The 19,682-nt window shown below is 37.2% G+C and overlaps 1 protein-coding gene across 2 annotated transcripts; it reads right to left on the reverse strand.

Moving 5' to 3' along the window:
* Positions 1-1,405: 1,405 nt before the first annotated feature.
* Positions 1,406-19,348, reverse strand: LOC126376272 (uncharacterized). 2 transcript variants are annotated; one of them, XM_050023582.1, is made up of 6 exons: positions 19,280-19,348; positions 14,414-14,463; positions 9,887-10,125; positions 8,187-8,592; positions 6,973-7,074; positions 1,406-2,279 (listed from the first exon to the last, which is right to left on the reverse strand). In XM_050023582.1, exons 2-6 carry the CDS (start codon positions 14,453-14,455, stop codon positions 2,061-2,063), a joined length of 1,008 nt encoding a protein of 335 aa, XP_049879539.1. In that variant the 5' UTR covers positions 14,456-14,463; positions 19,280-19,348; the 3' UTR covers positions 1,406-2,060. The 2 variants fall into 2 exon arrangements, with proteins under 2 accessions (XP_049879539.1, XP_049879538.1); XM_050023581.1 differs by having other exon boundaries at positions 9,812-10,125.
* Between the last annotated feature and the right edge of the window lie 334 nt (positions 19,349-19,682).

Genomic DNA, 19,682 nt, shown 5'->3' on the forward strand with positions numbered 1-19,682 from the left:
AAGTTTGGAATTGCAAATAAGAGTTCCTTCGGGACTCTAGACGTAAACTTAGACGTTCTAGATCCAGGTCTAGACATGCCATAATGGTCAGACGTCTGGACAGGATGCGAAGTTTTCCCATAACGCCTGACAAATTGTTTATAGCAAAGAGGTTTTTACTTGTTATTGCTCCAAGTACTTTAAAAAAATATATAATTATTAATTATTTTAAAATATTAATAATAACAGACTTACGCCTTTTGTTATTTCGATTCGTTCCTTACGAGAGGCTTCCGTCAGACTCACTTGTTTGCCCTTACAGCAAAGACTACTTCATACGATCTATAAAATCACTTACAATTTTCAATTAAAAGTAGGTATTTTTGTTTTAAGCGATGATGAGCCGATTTTATTTTAATATTTTAGGCTTTTTCATTAGATTGCAAGATTATCCAATATATTGCAGTCACTTATCTTTCAATGTACTTAAGTTATATTTATTTCAATTTGTGTTTATTAATATCGCTTTCATCCCCAATGTGGCTGTATCGATAAACTGTGATAAACTGTGTAGGTACCTCGTTTAATTGGTATTAAAACCAAAAGGGGGAAACAGTGTGATTTATTTGAAAACTCCAGACAGATGCGCAGTAGATACCAATGTAATTGAATTAGGATTTTTAAATGAGCGTTGAACGTTAAGCGTTGGTCTCACGATCCGGAGGCCCCGGGTTCGAATCCCGGTGGGGACATATCACAAAAATCACTTTCCCTAGTTTGGTTAGGACATTACAGGCTGATCACCTGATTGTCTGAAAGTAAGATGATCCGTGCTTCGGAAGGCACGTTAAGCCGTTGGTCCCGGTTACTATTTTGTAACTGTGTAATTGTTACATGAGCCATGTCAGGGGCTTTTGGCGGCTCGATCATTACCCTGACATCAGGATTGATGAGTCTGGTTTTCCACCTCACAACCCACACGATAAGAAGAAGATTTTTAAATCTCATCTTCGTACTGTTCAGAGGCGGAGGACAGGAGTCCTAGTACGGCATTGAAATAGACTACTTTGGACACCATCCCACTCGCGTCTCAGACAGAGCACTGCGGGGCGGAAGGCAAGAGGGAAATCACTGCCCTATTTTTCCCTAAAAAGTAGCGTGGAGACTGCTACACCGACAAGAGCGTGGCTCTTAAATAAGTGATGTGAAATATCATCTTAATGGCGGTATTCAAAATTGGTACTTTTTTTGTGGGTAGGTACAATAGATAAGTACACTCATACTATTAAAGACGTACCTAATTAGGTATACCTGTGTATTAAAGCAAGAATAGTCTAGTCAGCTTGTTAAATACAATATCTTGTATTTGTAGAAAATAAAAGTGGTGTCTCGTATAAGTAATGAAAACAAGTTTTAAATTGGTCGTATAATAGTTAAGATATCCTTATGCTATACATAAATGGTAAAATAAAATGCTTTCTCTTAATACTAAAATGGCAAAAAACATTTTTATCACTAGATTTATAGGTATTATTTTGGGTAGTGTAGGGGGGTTGTATCTTATGATAATTGACAGTGACAGTGATAAAAATGTAGGTGACATGTCAGTCCCATACATTTTTATATTTTTTAGTGATGAAAATGGATGAAATGAACATAAGGTAACATAACAATGCCATGCATTTTTAGCATCTTTTTATAGATAAAAATGTATGAAATGAACACAAGGAGATATGTCAGTCATATATACATTTTTACGTTATTTAGTGATGAAAATGTATGGATTGAATAAGGTGACATATCAGTCCCATACATTTTTATCATTTTTATAGTGATAAAAATGTATGAAATGAACATAGGACATGTCAATACCATACATTTTAACACTGTCGATTGTCGTAAGTTTGCAACATGGCTAAGACCCCAGTTATGCGACATATAGGCTATTTTTCTTATTTTATAATTTACTAATCAGTTAAAACATCTGCCATTTATAAGGTGATGTTGCGTTTCCAACTGTCATAAAAATTATCAATGAAAGGTCATCGACCCGTAGTCTGTGGTCTTGAAAGTGATATGGTCTAATTCGTATAAACTAGTGGCTGCAAGTATCTCAGCTCTGAAGACAGCTTCGATTCATCCTTAGCAAGTTCAGTGACCATCTCCCGCGCACGGTTGTTGGCGTACTCGTGCTGGCAGTCCGCGCGCTCCACCATCTTGGATAGAGCGAGGCTGAGCTGCGCCCGCGCACCGCCACTAGACGACTCTACTAGGTTGCGCATCACGTCGGGGGAGAAGCCCTGGAATGAAGAGAAGTTTGGGTTATTATACGAGTAAAGTTTTGCTTGTCAATATTCTGATTCATGAAACCTTGGCCTTGAGGATTAGGCTGGTTTTTCACTGGGTCAAAGATAAATTATAAAATACTAATCTAGAAAGAAAAGCCAATTTAAGATAAAAACAAAATCGTTCATTTTGTTTGTCTTTTACTTCCAGACACTATCTATCTATCTACTCAACCCGTATCCACCCACTGCTGGGTACAGGCCTCCTCTCTTTCACGCTATCCTTTCCAGTCCTGTGCAAGTCTTATGCATTGCTTTCCGGCGTACCTCACAATGTCATCCGACCACCGGGCTGGTGGTCTGCCTCGATATCGCATACCATCCCTTGGTCACCATTCAGTAACAGCCTCAGTCCATCTGTTGTCTTCCCGTCTTGCCAAGTGTCCTGCCCATCTCCACTTAAGCCTAGCGATTCGTATACCTACATCTTCGACTTTAGTGCGTTGCCGAATTCTTCCAGACACTGTCAGAAACAAATTATGGTGCTAATTCCTGTAAATACCATCTAATTTTATTTTAAGTTATATCTGTCATTTTCTTATCCGCCGAAAAGGAAAGGGACGGGTAATCGACAAGCATAAAATTTATGGAACACACGTCAATTTTAAGCACAAATCTAAACCAACCGTCTAAAAATTTTACATCCGTCAATAACCCGACACAGTTAAGTAGACAGCACGTCAAACGGATTGCATACCAGCGACGTACCTTTTGATTCGCCCGGGTTATTCATTCATTCACTCATTCTTCCTAAAATTAAAAGCTGTGAATCATCCGTCCCTTTCCTTTTCGACGGATATGAAAATGACGGATATAACTTTAAATAAAATTAGGCTGTGTATGCAGGAATCGGGGCCAATATCTTCCTCTAGGTACTGTAAGCCTAATTTTATTAAAGTAGGTAACCCATAAAACACACCCCGCTCTCTTATCTCTTCGTAATGGACATTCTCAGTAGGTCTGCTAAAATCTGATAGAAACTGATCGTAAAACGTCTTCGGTCTGCTTCTGGCACGCTCTGGACGCCTGCCGAAACTTGAAGGCAATAAAATGACATTTTATGCGATTGTTGTAAAAGTTTTATCACTTTCGCTCAAAAGGAGCGCTTGTTTCCATTATTACACGGTATTTGATAAAGAAATGAATAAATTGTAATAATAAGATAACATAAGCAGCCTATAATCGTCTCTCAATTAACCGAAAAGGGTATGGAGCATACTCCATCACTGCTCCAGTGAGCGTGGATGTGTTTGAATTAGTAGCCCGGGACCAACGGTTTAACACATTAATTCTACTTTTAAAACAATCAGGTAATCGTTTTCGGGAATAGTTATAATAAAAATATGTACTGGATGGTAGAACCCTACAGATTATGAAGAAACCCGGTTGCAATATATTTATTAATAATATTTAAATAAACTAGTCGCAACCGGAATCGAAATTTTGGCGTAGAATCGATTACTTGAATCGATATTTGTATTCGAATTACCCGCACACAGATTGGCGCGAATTTGCGTTGTCGTAGACTGTCATTTGTTTTCTTTTTTCAATGTCAAACCATATTATTATATTACAAACGTTCATATTCATTTCGATCAAAATTAATACAGTTTTTAATAATTCCCTCCTGTATTATTATTTATTTTGTGTATTTGGTGTCTGTTAAGAGTGTTCAATACTTTAAGATTAGTGCTTAGTGTTCATTTTAGTTTCCTCGTCTAACAATGTTCTAGACGGACGATATACCATAATGGATTTGCTTCTAAGGTTATTATTATTGTTATTTATTTATTTATTTACATTTTTTTTACATTTCACGACTTTATAGTTCAGAAGCGCCAATGCGCCGTGAAACTTTCAATATGAACGGTCACGGTCATGTCACATTAACTTTTTTGACAAATTGAACTGTGAGTCTCACTAAATGTCAAATATGTTAGTGCGACAGGCTTTTCGGCGGGAAACGGGAACGGGACAGTTGCTTTCTTCATTGAGTAATCTAAATAATTAATACGAAGTGGTGTTTTGTGGTTAATGATCGCATTAAGTTAGTCGGAAGACATTCGCGAGTGTTATTATATTGGAGTATTCAATAAACAAAGTGTATCTGCCTATTTTCGCTTCGTGCTGGGAAGCCGCTTCATAACTCAAAAGTTTATGCGGACTTTTGAGTTAATTCGTTTGGGGTTCGGAGTAGGAGTCTACTCCGAGGGTGGGGGCTTAGGTTTCATCATCATCACCTTTCATCATTTCATTAATCATCAAGAAAAAAAATACGTCAGACATGGCTGTATGGGCATAGTTCCCTTTGCCTTACCCTTCGGGGAAAACCAAAAAAAAAAAAAAAAATGTTAGTGCGACAGAGTCCTAAAGTGCATACATTATATTGCTCATGACTGAACAATAATAATAATTATGAAACTTAGGTGTAAACAATCACATCATCAGCCCATTAACGTCCCCACTGCTGGGGCACGGGCCTTCCCTATGGATGGATAGGGAGATCGGGCCTAAACCATCACGCGGGCCCAGTGCGGATTGAAGGTTATTAACGACTGCTAATGCAGCCGGGACCAACAGCTTAACGTGCCTTCCGAAGCACGGAGGAGCTCGAGATGAAAACTTTTTTTTGTGGTCACCCATCCTATGACCGGCCTTTGCGAAAGTTGCTTAACTTCAACAATCGCAGACCGAGCGCGTTTACCGCTGCGCCACCGAGCTCCTATAAAACATATTTAATTTATTAAAAATCCTCAGACACTCGCGACGTGAAGGCGAAGGCGAAGGGGGTGGTGGTGGAGGCGTATCGCGAAGGTGAGTAAGTCATTATTTTTATTTATTTATTTGCTATAATTTTTATTTATGCTGTCTATCATTCCGTTCGTATCGTCTTTAGCAATGGAAATAAACATTTATTTTGCCATGTTATTCGACTAGGCACTCGTCATTTTAATGTTTTTGGGCCCAAACTAAATAACTGGGTTGAGCTCTGTGACGATGTTACAGCCCATAAAGAGACCTTTAAAACGAACATAATCAGACTGTAGACAGTTTTATTTTCTTTGTTATTCCATCAGAAAGATTACTAGCTTACCTAAAACACATAATAACGGGTCCTTACCGCGTTTAAATCAGGGATATGGGACTCCCGATATTTCGACACTGTTGCAAGTGCCATGATCACGGGATGACTGATTTAAACGCGGTAAGAATCCGTTATTATGTGTTTTAATTATGATAATAACCGCGTAAACTTAAAACAATGTACCTGTATTGTACGTAATATTTTTGCTAGTTCGGAAGCCTAAAAGGGCCACATTGAAGCAATTGGGTCGTGTACCTACTACTACTTCAAAATAAATTATGAAATTCTGATTACTAAATAAAACAGATCTAAAACTAACGAAAACCATTTCCTTTTCTCTATTTAACTAAATTATGAATTTTAATATGGAAAACCGTAATAATAAGTCCGACATTTTATCATGTTTTTCTATGACGTCACAGTGTGCTTTTTCATACAAAATTCCAAAGTAATTTCGTGTTTTGACGTTTAGTAAAAAGTAACTGATTTGACTAGTTGGATGTCTATTCATGTAAAAAAGGAATTAACGTTTGTGCATATATCGAGATTTGACGTTTGTGCATATATCGAGATTTCCAAATAGAAAAGTATACAATCGGGTTTTGATTTTAAAAGAAATTCGGATCTACAATTTTATACAAGTGCGCAATGTCAACAAAATAGCAAATAGCAATATTGCTCGGTTTTTTTTCTCGAATAGGATAGTAATCAAATATCTTCGTGCCTAGTAGTAATTTTTGAAGTCGGTAAAAAAGTGGTTTTCGCTCTCATACTAACGTTTTACCGTCCCAACCCGGTAACAATACACAATGATAAACTTACAAGCTTTTATTATCTTCCCGAAAGGGTCCAAAATACATCCAAAGACATTGAATGCATCCCTTTAGGGATTAGGTCGACAGCTAGTAAGTACTTACCCTTCAGATAATGGCTCCGAGTGGTCCCACTTAACACTAAGACCTGGACTTAGCAACCCAAGCACCATTTACGAGACATGAGATTATTCGCTCAATTAATCACATTACTATCATTTAACAGCCGTAGTCTAGTGGTTAGAGTGTTGGGCTCTCGATTAGGAGGTCCGGGTTCGATTTCATCTTCTGTTTGGACATTGCAAGCTGAATTACCCTGATTACCCGAAAAGTAAGATCTTCTATCGTGTGAGTTGCGAGGTGAATTACCAACGTCGTCAGCCCTTGGGTTATTATTGAGCCGCCAAAGGCCCCTGACCTGGTTCATGTAACCATTACTCACTTACATCAGTAAGTAAGTAGTAACCGAGACCAACGGATTAACGAAAAAAAGGCTTAAAGTAAGATGAGTTCGTTCTTCGGAAGGCACGTAAGGTCCCGGGCGACTAACACAAAAACACTTCCACTAACCCGCAGTGGAGCGGCGTGGTGGAGTACGATACATCCCCTGGAGGTGGAGGGGAGTGTCCAGCAGTGGGACGTATATAAGAACGTGTTCGTGTGGACTGTGATATAGACAGATAACGTTCAGCAGCTTATCTTTAAAAAAAATGGGGTCACGCTAAGAAGATGATGACATAAATCTACTTACACTATAATCTGACAGTCGTTGCCTCTTTGCTTCCCTGCTGAGTAGATCGTACAGAAGCAGCAGCCGCAGGTTTGATGATGACAGCTTTCCTTTTGGGGTTACCTAGATCATAGAATTGTCATCGTAAAAACCTACAAAATTGAAAAAAAAAATGGGAAATGTTTAAATATGAAATTTTTCTCATCGTCCTTTGTTCAATCCCAAACCACACTCCGGACACTTGATACAAACAACCTCGTTTTACATAGACACTATACATTGACATAACCGTACACGTGTATCTGTGTGTGTGGCCCTTCCGCTCGCCTAAACTTTATTGTCTATTTTCAAATTTAATAATGATCTAATGTCAGAATTGAAATCCCTAAATGTTTTTATAAATAAATTTGTAAATAATAATCTTGTAGTGTTCCACAATATGATTGGCATACCTTTGAGAACACATAACTATCTATATTTTTAATGATTCTGATTTTGATCTGATTCTGACTTGAATTCCTAAAAGTCCTTAACGGGGGCTCCGGCGGTGAGCGTGTAAAGCTACCTCAGACACTAATGGGGAGCGGAGAGTTAACGTTCTATACATAGTATTATTCCTTATTCTGCACCCAAACTAAACGAAACCATACGTAGGATTGTATCTTAGGATAGTAGGGTAGTATCTGTTTGTAGCCGGTCCAATTTTTCTCATATATCTCTTTCAGATGTTTTATGTAATGTCTAGGAGGCACTAATAACAGACGTCGAAAAAAGTGCATTATAAACATAACATAAACTGCCTATATACGTCCCACTGCGGGTTGGTGGAGGTGTTTTTACGGCTAATAGCCGAGAACAACGGCTTCACGTGCCTTCCGAAGCACGGAATCATCTTACTTATTCGGACAATCAGGTGATTCAAGCCTGAAACGTTCTTACCAAACAAAGGACAGTCTCACAAAGTGATTTCGACAATGTCCCCATCGGGAATCGAACCCGGACCTCCAGATCTTGAGCCTAACGCTTTAACCACTAGACCACGGAGGCTGTTAAAAAGTGCATCACTTTGCGATAATCACTTCATAAATCATCTGAGACAGACATATGACCATTGTTACAGGTTAACCTGTTACAATGTTTTTCATCAAAAAGACAGTCTGTTATAATTTGACACACAATCCATCATCAATTTTATACTCTCCAAAATAGACTATTTAACAAAATACAAAACTCACCTCTTGATTATTCGCTCTAACACCTTCCCACACATCAACGACCCTCTCATCGTCGGGATCATGAGCCATTTTAATGAGATCCTTGACATTCTGCGAGAGATACTGCAAGTTCTCTTCTGTAAGCTCCTCCGCTTGGTATCCGTCAGAGCGCTTGGAAACCTGGTCTTCAAATGCTGGTGGAAGAAGCGGGGCTTCCTTCGCTGGTTCCATCAAAGGTTTAACTTCTTCTTGATGTATGGCTAGTAGTGGTTCTTCAGTTCGTTTTTCTTGAGGTTCTATGACGGTGTATTGAGTGTTATGGTCGAAGGGAAGCAGGAATCCAGATTTGGGGTTGATGCGGTCAGATGGCTTCGGTGGTGCCACTGGGGCGTACAGACCTGGGCGGTGGAATGGTGTAGTTTGGGACCTGGAATCAGAAAACATAATCATTTCATTCAACGAAAAGTCTACGTAGCCGAGGAGAAGAAATGACGAAAAACTGCAACTTTTATTCAAGGATGCAAAATATAGATAGATATTTTTGGTTATTTGACGTGCCTTCGAAGTAGACACATAATAATTATGATACTTCAATAGATTTGGTTCGGGTATCGTTTCCTACAAAGTACCAACTACAAAAAAAAACCTTATCAAATTATTATATAAAAAAATAAATTACCTTATTTTGTGATAGTGATTATAATAAATTACGCTACTATTAGGTACTTCTTTGCCGAAAATAATTTATTCTGAATAACAACTTAAAGTGTTAATTAAGCATAGGTTTAGAATGGCTGGTTAGAAAATTAATTTCTAAAATTTTAGTACGGGTCCTTTATTAATTTAAAGTTACACCAATTTATACCGTCTGGTTAAATTTAAACCAAAAACTTTATAGCCATTATTGGCGTAGTTTTGTGACAGAGTTTAATTTATAGGTGCGATTTAAAATTATAGTCTAGAAACCTATTTGTTAATTAGCTATAAAAACTAAAATTATCTAGGGTGTCAGTGACATCGTAACGAAAAATTTTGAGGGATGATTCAGGCTATGATTCTGAGTTGTTATCAAATGGAATTTTCCGTCGCAAAACTTGTGTGTTTTTTGTGTTTTCATCATCCCCCTAAGTATTCGTTACGATGTCACCTAACATCCTGTATTATGCAAAGCATTTTAAGGGCAAAGATAGGATAGATACTAGATGAAGATACAATAAGAAGTAATTCACATTTTATTTTAAATTCCCTGTTCAAGAATAATTCAGAATATAGACACTACTTACACCTTTGTCATTTAAAACACACAAAGACGGGAAGTTTTTGCCACTCTATAATCGATTTGCGGAAGGCAAGAGGGAAACCACTGCCCTATTTTTCATTATCATTAGTGATGATGATGATGATAATCGATTTAAAATCTGAACTACTAGGGCCCTATATCACTAGGATACCATGGGACCGCAACCACGGTCGCGCCACCATCAAAATGTATGTAGTTATACGTAGATACGCTACCTCAATAATTACGATCTGGTGTCTTGTTGGTTACGCAACCAGCAACTGCGGTGGCGCCACCATCGTTTCCTAGTGATATAAGGCCCTTAAAACCTTAAGAAATAGAAAGAAGCAAAGCAGAAGACCAGCACCTTCTATTCAGGCCAATACTCATCCACCACCCGTTCTGAGGAGGAGTCCATTCAACATCAGACAGCGAGACATACGGCTTTGAAGTCGTAGGCTTTGAAGTAAACGTGGGCCAACTGTTGGCCGGTTTGTTGGTCCAAGATGGCTTCGTCGTTGGTTTCGTAGTTGGTTTGACAATTGGCTTGGCAGTTGGCTTAGATGGCGAAGGTTCGTCCTTGATTTCGAATGCCATCTGGTCAGTGAGGTGTGCTATGACCTGCATCGCTACTGGTAGGTAGGAGTCTGATAGTTGGAGTTGCTGTTTCGCTGCTCCGGCCTGAAATATATTATGACACGTTAAAAGGGATCTTCTTCTATCGTGTGGGTTGAATTACCAACCTCATCAACACTGGTGTCAGGGTTATTATTGAGCCGCCAAAGTCCCCTGACATGGCTCATGTAACGACTACTTACTTACATCAGCAAGTAGTAACCGGGATCAACGGGTTAACGTGCCTTCCGAAGCACGGATCATCTTACTTTTTGGACAATCAGGAGGCCTTTTTGTGATATGTCCCCAGCGGGATTTGAACCCGGGACCTCCGGATCGTGTGCCCAACGCTCAACCACTGGACCACGAAGGCCGTTGTTAACAAAAGTTAAAAGGGATGGAGAATTTCAATGCTAGGATTAATTCATTATGATTTGAGTTTTTTGTGAGTTTGTAATTATCAACCGAACTGGGAGTAAAGAAATTAATCATTGTATGTTTAACTACTTATTACTTAACATAGGCTCACTCTCTCATTTGGGGTAGTTAGGTAAAGCATGGTGAACTAAGTACCCACGCCTCACCGAGCTTTCTGTTATACAAACGTGATAGGTGGTGAGCCGTATCGCCGTTTATAATGACCTAAGTAAACTGTGTTAGTGAAAATTGTAGGTATATAAATAAATGAATAGAAAACGTTCGAAATTCAAGAGTTACAATTGATAATCTTGTGGATAAAACGTTCAACCCGCGCTTGACCTTAATTACGGTTTCAATTAAGACTTTTAATTGGATTACGCGCGCGTTTTGTTTTTATTTGATGGTCGTGTTTATTAGTATTGCCAGAATTAAAAATAATACGTTTGGCAAAGTCACATTTTAATTTATATTAGGAAGAAACCGTGTTTAAATTGTTAGAAAACCGTTTTGTAATTAATTTACTTTGTCATATTGTTTTATGACTTTTAATATTTTTAATCTTATTATGTCTTAGATATTATTTATAAAACACATTAGAGTCAAATGAAGCGATACCGATTGAACTGAAACAGTACTAATTTGACATTCATTCATTCATTCATTTGTCTATGAGACAATATCACTATTGTGGGTTGTCAGTTCCACAGCGCGCTCTTCCCGCTGTTTTTGAGATTGTGATTCTCAAAATTATATTGTATAAAAAGTAATAAGTTTGAGAAGTGTTTTCTAATCATGGAGATAGATAACCTGTTTATAAAGGAAGATAAGTGATAACACCGAACTATAATTATGAACCCCGAACTATAACATGTGACTATGTTCTGTAATCTTGGCCACTGGCTGTGTTGTTGTCAGAGATGTTAGGGAGCTCCGTAACCATAACCGAAACTATCGGATATCCCATATAAAAAATCATCCGTAACCGTAACCGCATCCGAAATAAAAGTTTCGGATAATATCGGATATGGGCGGAGCCTAATTGAGAGAAGTTGTTTTGATCGGCTGGTCGCTACCAGTGCAGAGCGCATTGTTTGTTTTTTTTCTTCTTTTGTCGTTATAACATTATATAACTTGACGTTATAAATAAAACCACTTTATTAGGTACCTACCTGTTTTTATTTTACTTTTGAAATTCCGTGTGCGTCAAGCTAGCGGCCTCAAAAAAAAATGGGCACGAAAAAATAATTTGACCATACCAAAAAATAGTACTCTTATTGAAAAAAATAGTACCTGTTGTAAAAAAATTAGTACCATCACGGTTCTGGATTTATAGCCATGTTTTATTGCACTTGCTAGCTTGACGGTGAGCGAAATTTGGCGAGAGTTAACGACAAGGTCTTTCGCTTTGATTTAAACGCCAAAAAATAGTACCGAAATAGTACTCATCCCCTGCAAAATACCGAAAGTAGTACTTCAACGGTTCCAAAGTTATAAAGGCAGTTCTTTGATCCCACTAGCTTGACGTTTTGAAAATACCTATTATCTGGGGAACGCTTGCATACTTCAGTATGTAACTAATGTCAATAAACTCGTATGAAATAGTACTCCCTACCATCATAATTTTGATCCGATTCTCTTTGTAGAAATATGTCAAAAAGTCATTATAACCTATGTCATACATTTATCAAGACAAGTACAGTCGCGAACAAAATTATTACACATGGTCAAGAATGTTGTCAGATTTCAGTATTTTTCCCCATTTTTGGGTAAAAATTGGTGAAGTGCCAGGGTTGTTAGATGAAAGTAATATCATTGTTGAAACTCTTTGAGTTATTCTACAAATACTGCAAATTGTTTATTAACAAACACTTCGATCCGTAACAAATTCAACATGAAGGTATAAATTATAAAATAAAACAGCAGATTAAAAATGTATTATGATGTATTAAAATCACAGATTGTTTTCGATAAGAACTAGACCCATGCAGCCATTTTCTATTAAAATTAGTGCATATGGGTGTATGCAATATGATTTTTTTGTAATAGCAGCACTGAAGTGCAAAGAAATGGTAGGGTAGACCTCCAAAATGGCAATACTTACGAATAAATTGTGAGGTTATGTAATTGTCTACGTGACTGTATCAACAACAAATGTATGGCATAGGTTATGATGATTTTTTAACATTTCTACAAAGAGAATCGGATCAAAATTATGATGGTAGGGAGTACTATTTCATACGAGTTTATTGACATTAGTTACATACTGAAGTATGCAAGCGTTCCCCAGATAATAGGTATTTTCAAAACGTCAAGCTAGCGGGATCAAAGAACTGCCTTTATAACTTTGGAACCGTTGAAGTACTACTTTCGGTATTTTGCAGGGGATGAGTACTATTTCGGTACTATTTTTTGGCGTTTAAATCAAAGCGAAAGACCTTGTCGTTAACTCTCGCCAAATTTCGCTCACCGTCAAGCTAGCAAGTGCAATAAAACATGGCTATAAATCCAGAACCGTAATGGTACTAATTTTTTTACAACAGGTACTATTTTTTTCAATAAGAGTACTATTTTTTGGTATGGTCAAATTATTTTTTCGTGCCCATTTTTTTTTTGAGGCCGCTAGCTTGACGCACACGAAATTCCTTAAAAAATTGATATCCGTAACCATAATTATCCGAAACTAACGGATAATCCAAAATATTTTATTATCCGTATCCGTATCTGAAATTTCATATCCATAACATCCTTGGTTGTTGTAATCTCAATAAAGAAGAAGAAAAGGAAATATAAATATTTTACTAAAAGTTCAAAATTTTCTTGCAAAGTAAATATAAGAACCTTGGTCGTGGGTAATTTATTATTTGTTATAAAATGGCAACGTAGCGTGGGATGACGTCAGCTGGGCTAAACTTAAACAGTGTTACTACAAAACACTAACTAAAAATAAACTAGGTTTGAAATAGTATTTCGCACCACGAAAGAAGTCGGCGGATTTAAATGAAACTAACTTGACAAGTCGTAATAATTCTATGCAGAATCTGCGACAGTAGCGCCGCGGCCTTCGGGACTTCTTTCGTATACGGATTATACTTTAAACATAGTTTATCTTTTAGTCTTTGTTTTGTAGTAACACTGAAAATGTTAGCTGTCACTTTTGAGCATACCTGGTTTTCTTATACCATCATGACACCCATCGTGGGTAACCGTCCGGTCCAGCATTTGTGTGAAGGAACATTAGAAAGAAGATTATATGTAGCGATAGAATAGTGACTCCATCTAACCAACTTTCTTACTTAACCTGACCAAAAACCACGAGGAAAAACAAACATAACTAGGTAAATCGCACATCCAAACATGTCTAATTACTATTCGTTTGTCTAACACTTTCCTTTGAGGACATATTGACAACAATGGCCGAATTTCACTTTCATTCCATTGTCATTCCTAAAACAACGAGGCCGAACTGGTTAAGCAAAATATCAATGGTTGTACCTACATAGCATCACGCCTGTATCCCCAAAGGGGTAGGCAGAGGTGTATAGTACATACATACCGACCCCGCCGGCGTGGTTGACGATTTCCCTCAATCAGCGCTTATGGCTACCGACCCACTAGGGTCGATTAATTCTTTCAAATATTTTTCCTCCCAGACGACGCCCTGAGCCGAGGTTCGCGCCCAACTGGGCACACTCAGGCCTGCTGTCTAAAACGTTGTACCGGGTGAGAGCCTATAGCGCTCCCCATTTGTCCGGCCAAGTAGTTAATGCCATCTGCGGCAAATCTACAATAAGTCACGTCAAAAAAAGAACACATTCTCAAAAAGACAAAAGTGTCTGACAAAAACAAAGGTGGTGTATGGCGGTGTATGGTGGTGTGTGATGAGGGGTATAGTGTTGTACTGGTTAGATGTCGGCCTCATATGACTGATACTCACCAGAGCAGCGTAGAGGAGTATGACCATCGCGTAACGATACATCTTGGTTCCTGGAAGTAAACGTAATTTATTATTAGTGTTGCATATGCTGCATGACAATACAGGGTGTTAGTGACATCGTAACGAAAACTTTGGGAGATGATTCAGACCATGATTCTGAGTTGCTATCAAGTGGAATTTTCCGTCGCAAAGGTAAGAAACTTAAAATAATTTAAAAAAACAACAACACTAAACTTTACTTAACTTACGAACTTTACTTTATTTTGATGAATTTTCGGACAGGAAATTCCACTTAATATCATCATCATCATCGTCATCAGCCCATTAACGTCCCCACTGCTGGGGCACGGGCCTTCCCTATGGATGGATAGGGAGATCAGGCCTTAAACCATCACGCGGGCCCAGTGCGGATTGATGGTTATTAACGACTGCTAATGCAGCCGGGACCAACGGCTTAACGTGCCTTCCGAAGCACGGAGGAGCTCGAGATGAAAACTTTTTTTTTGTGGTCACCCATCCTATGACCGGCCTTAGCGAAAGTTTCTTAACTTCAACAATCGCAGACCGAGCGCATTTACCGCTGCGCCACCGAGCTCCTCAATATCAACTCAGAATAATTGTCTGATTCATCCTCTAAAGTTTTCGTTACGATGTCACTAACACCCATTACACACTTTTATAGCTACCTGTAACTATAATGTACTATATATATAACTATAATGTACCACGACGATCACATGTTCGTAATACTCATAAACTGTTCGCATATAAACATTGCCGTACTAATTCTGGAAAAGGTCACCCATATGTCGTATTGTGAATACTTACAATATACATTTCAGTCATCTTGATATGCAAAATTTGCGAGTTGGTACCTTTAGGCATATGTTATTGGAAGGGCTCCGAGAACGGGACTCAACTTAATACTTAAAAGTAACAATTTTATTGTTTCTTCCATGTAATGCTGTCGTCGGGGTAAACGCACCCGTCCAGTGGTTTTACACTGATCCCAAGATAATCCTTTATCGTAGGGCTGGGCGGGTGCGCAACTGTTGGTACAATCATAGTATTATAGTATCATACTATCATCTTGTAATTTACTCTAATTAACTGTACTTCATCAATACTAAGTAATAAGCAATAGTTAAAACTTATTGTCTATTGTATTGATACATTTCGTTACATTTTTCTCTTTCTTGTATTAATTAATTATTGTAATAGTGTGAGGTTCGATCTGCTTCCTCTTTACTTATTTAGTAAAATGCGGTCAACGCCGCTGGTGGTACAATTACCAAGTCAAATATTGTAATATTAATTATTAAACCATATTGTATCATTGTTGGTTGATCCAAATAAATAAAAAAAAAAAAGTAAGTACTGTAAGTACATGGTGCAAGTGACATTATAATGAATACTGAGGAGGATGGTTCGGCTTGAGTCAATATTAAGTGGAATTCTTCATCGCAGAAGTATAGAATTAAAACTATTAAAAAAAAAACAAGAGTTCCACTTGATAATAACTCCAAATCATGGTCTAAATCATCCCCTTCAGTATTCGGTAATACGTCACTAACACCTTGTATAGTTAGATGCATGTTACCAGCCATGCATTCGCTTACTTATTACATATTTTGTCATGATTAAAATAAATTGCAATTACATGTATATTATATATCAGTCAGACCCATAAACTTATGTATGAATCCTTTAAAAATCTACTTTGTATTCAATTTAATGATTAGTTATAAGAACATTGTATTAACTCTTCTCACACACCCTCTCACAATCACTCACGTACACTTACATCTTACACAAATAGAGGTTCACAACCTTTTGTTTGATAATAACTTTATTGTAACTTTTTTGTTGACTCTGTCGGAAACATAGGATTGTATGCTGGCTATATTTTTGTGTCTTTCTCCAGGAGAGAGGCATCATAGACTGAAATACAAGTATTTATATACTTAGTCGGCTATGGTACCTACTCAATTATATTCATGTCAATTATGCTTAACTTAAGGAAAACTATGTACCGATATTTTTATTAAATATTATTATTATTATTACATATTATTATAAGCTAGGGTGTTACGGAGCTATTAATATCTGTAAATGAAACTATCCGCAACTAACGCAAATCCGAAAGTATTCAATATCTGGTATAGCAATAATTCATCTAAGAAAGCAATATTGCTATTTGACATTTGTTAGAAGAATTGATCGATGTGGCCTTTTACCCTCGTGTATCCAAAACTTTAGGCTTATGAAATTATGGGCACGAAACCCACCACTGCCCGAGTTACTTTACGAAGGCTTTTAAAAAAGCACATAAAAATGTTTAATGTAGCAGATTATCCCTATCTTCAGCCATAATAGTATTATTATTTTGGTCACGTTAAGAAAATAACTCGTATAGAAGTAATAAACCTTTTTAATGCATCTTATGTTATTTTTCACCTGACACAATATAACTTCACGGCTATATTCCCTATTGGGTTCGCCAGGTGGACATACCCACGATTCAAGATATTCATCTTTAAAATCTAAATAATTATATAAAAGGGGAAACTGACTGACTGACATATCAACGCATAGCCTTAACGGCTAAACGTAGGCACTTGAAATTTGGAATGGACGTAGCTTAGGTACCGTAGAGGTGCACTAAGAAAGGAATTCCCGGAATTCCCACGGGAACAGGAATTAGCGGGAAAATCTTTTTGTATGAAAAATCTAAACCGCTTAAGTTAGACGCTTGAAATTTGGCATGCAGGTACCTTAGTTAACTTAAAGCTTAGTTGCAACAGGATATTGCAAAATTCCCACGGAAACGGGAGTTAGCGGGAAGAAACATTTGTATGAAAATATCTAAACTGCATAAGTTAGATGCTTGAAATTTGATATGCACTCCCACACACACAAAGATCTCTCTTTTATAACACGCCACGCGGACGAAGTCGCGGGCAAAAGCTAGTTTTAAATACCGAAGGACAAAAGTTGTCTGTTGACAACAAACTCCAATGAAAACCCAAATTAACAAGGTCCGGCTAAGGTCCACATTCAAAAAAAGGACTTAATGGCGGATGAGGATTTAAAAAAAGCTTTTTTAATTGCCACAATTTAGCAAGGCTTTACGGTCAGCGAATGATTTACATTTCGGAATTTATCTTTATTTCTGATGGCGTTTTTACTGCGTGTAAATTATCGTTTGCGATGGTTTTTTTTACAGGAAAATTTTGATGACAATAAATACTAAGGGCTTTTAACCACGAGCTCCATTTAGACTGCAAAATTGCAGTTGGGGTGCAGTTTTTGTGCGCGAGTCCAATCTCACTGCAACACTATTCTACTCATTCTAATTTAATACGGTTTTAAAGTAGTTGGCTTGCTATTACCCATTTGTCCGGCAAAGTAGTTAATGCCATATGGAGCCAAATCTACAATAAATTAAAAAAACGGCCTGCCTGCCTGGCTGTTAAGCTTGCCTGTACTATATGTTTTCTGCGTATGTTTATTGTGTCTGTTTTATGGTGTACAAATAAATAAATAAATAAATAAAACGGCTTGCTGTTCAAATGCAGCCTAGTAACTTTATTTATTCTTCTGTTTTGTTTACCATAGATATGTATCCTATTCTCAAATCAGATTACTATTTCTCGGTACATATTTGAATTAATTCCTCGATATATTACTCTAAATTACATAACATATTAGAGTATGAACACCCACTTCTCGCCAGCTATGTTTAAGCCCTGTGTAATTTGACGAGTCTATTTCCACTAACCGGGCGCAAATCCTGGAAATCACGTGATTTCTATTATCTTTGATCCAAGCATTAAACACAATTCAAACTCTTAAAGTCGAATTCAGTAGTTTATAAAGTCCGAGCCAGGATTCAAACCTTTATCACAACGACGTAAGACACACGTTCTACGTGCTGTCACGGATTTTATACTCTATATTATAAGCTCTATCTCATCTATAGCCGTTGAACGGTATCTAACCCATTTGATTTCCAAGTCAATATTATACAAGGACTGGAGTCGCATTTGAAGAGAACATTCACTCCGGCCCAAATAACGGTTTTCAAAGGTACACAGGCAAACGCCTTGTTTTAAAACGAAGTATTATAGTGTATATCTATGTCTATAAGATGTAGTTTATATATGTCTACTTTACAAGAGTTTCTAGAGGGCTGGCGAAAACTTTATTTTGTAGGAAGTGTATTTTATTGACTATTAATTCTAGGTAGATACATTAAATTAAAAAGTAAATTCGGATATTACATTAATAGTATAAATACCTACGGAATTCGTTTACAAAAATATCGAATTAATAAGCTTGGAAAAAAATAAATAGTATCTGAATAAAGTCTAAAAACGAATACAATTTAGAACAGAATAAAAATAGTCAAATTTGGAACGAGACGTTATAAAATTAATATTTTTTTAAAAACGAATTAGTCACGTTGAACCACAAATTAAATTCACACAAAACAAGGTGTAAATGCACTCTTGATTATGTTTTTGACTTTTGAATAATTTATACAAAGTTCGATGCCGAATCCTTTTATTGATTTAGGTTTTTCGGTGCTTGTAAAACATGTTTTCGAAGATAGGTAGTTATAATGTTCACAAACATATCTAAATATAGCGTTATTCATATATCTACTATTTTTTTTCCTTTTGTTATGTACCCATTTGTTTTCTTTTACTGTGATTGCGGTTTGAAAATATTATATTTTTGAATTTTTTTTTAAGTACACTCAAACACAAATTCGACACCATAAAAATTACCAAAATACTACTTCACATTCAATACAATTTTCACAATCAACATTAAAATACATAAAAATGTCGTCATACGTACGGGTCCGTGCGCGCTGTGAAGGCGTATATGCGCGTGCGCGTGTCGCGGTGCACGTCGTGCGCGGTACTGTCTGCGCGCAGCATCCTCTGGAGGACTCTGACCTCCTCCTTAGAACTACACCGAGTTGACCGCACCGCTATGAGAACCTGTTTCCTAAACTTCGCGAGACGATTAGTTATAGTTTTAGGACTGTTTTGATTTGAAAGGCATATTATTATTACATTTCTAATTATACGGCTTGCCTTTGTGCTGCTTTAAGATTCTTTAAATAGCTAAAAAAATATAAAAAAGCAATTAAGTAGGTAGAAAAAATATATCAAAGGATAAGTTGCAGTCCCCTTTCCAGACGTCCCAAGGCAAAAATAGTGGCAATGAAAATAATCAGTCCATAAATATCGGAGTC

Source organism: Pectinophora gossypiella, chromosome 20, assembly GCF_024362695.1.
Source record: "Pectinophora gossypiella chromosome 20, ilPecGoss1.1, whole genome shotgun sequence".
Lineage (NCBI taxonomy): Eukaryota > Metazoa > Arthropoda > Insecta > Lepidoptera > Gelechiidae > Pectinophora > Pectinophora gossypiella.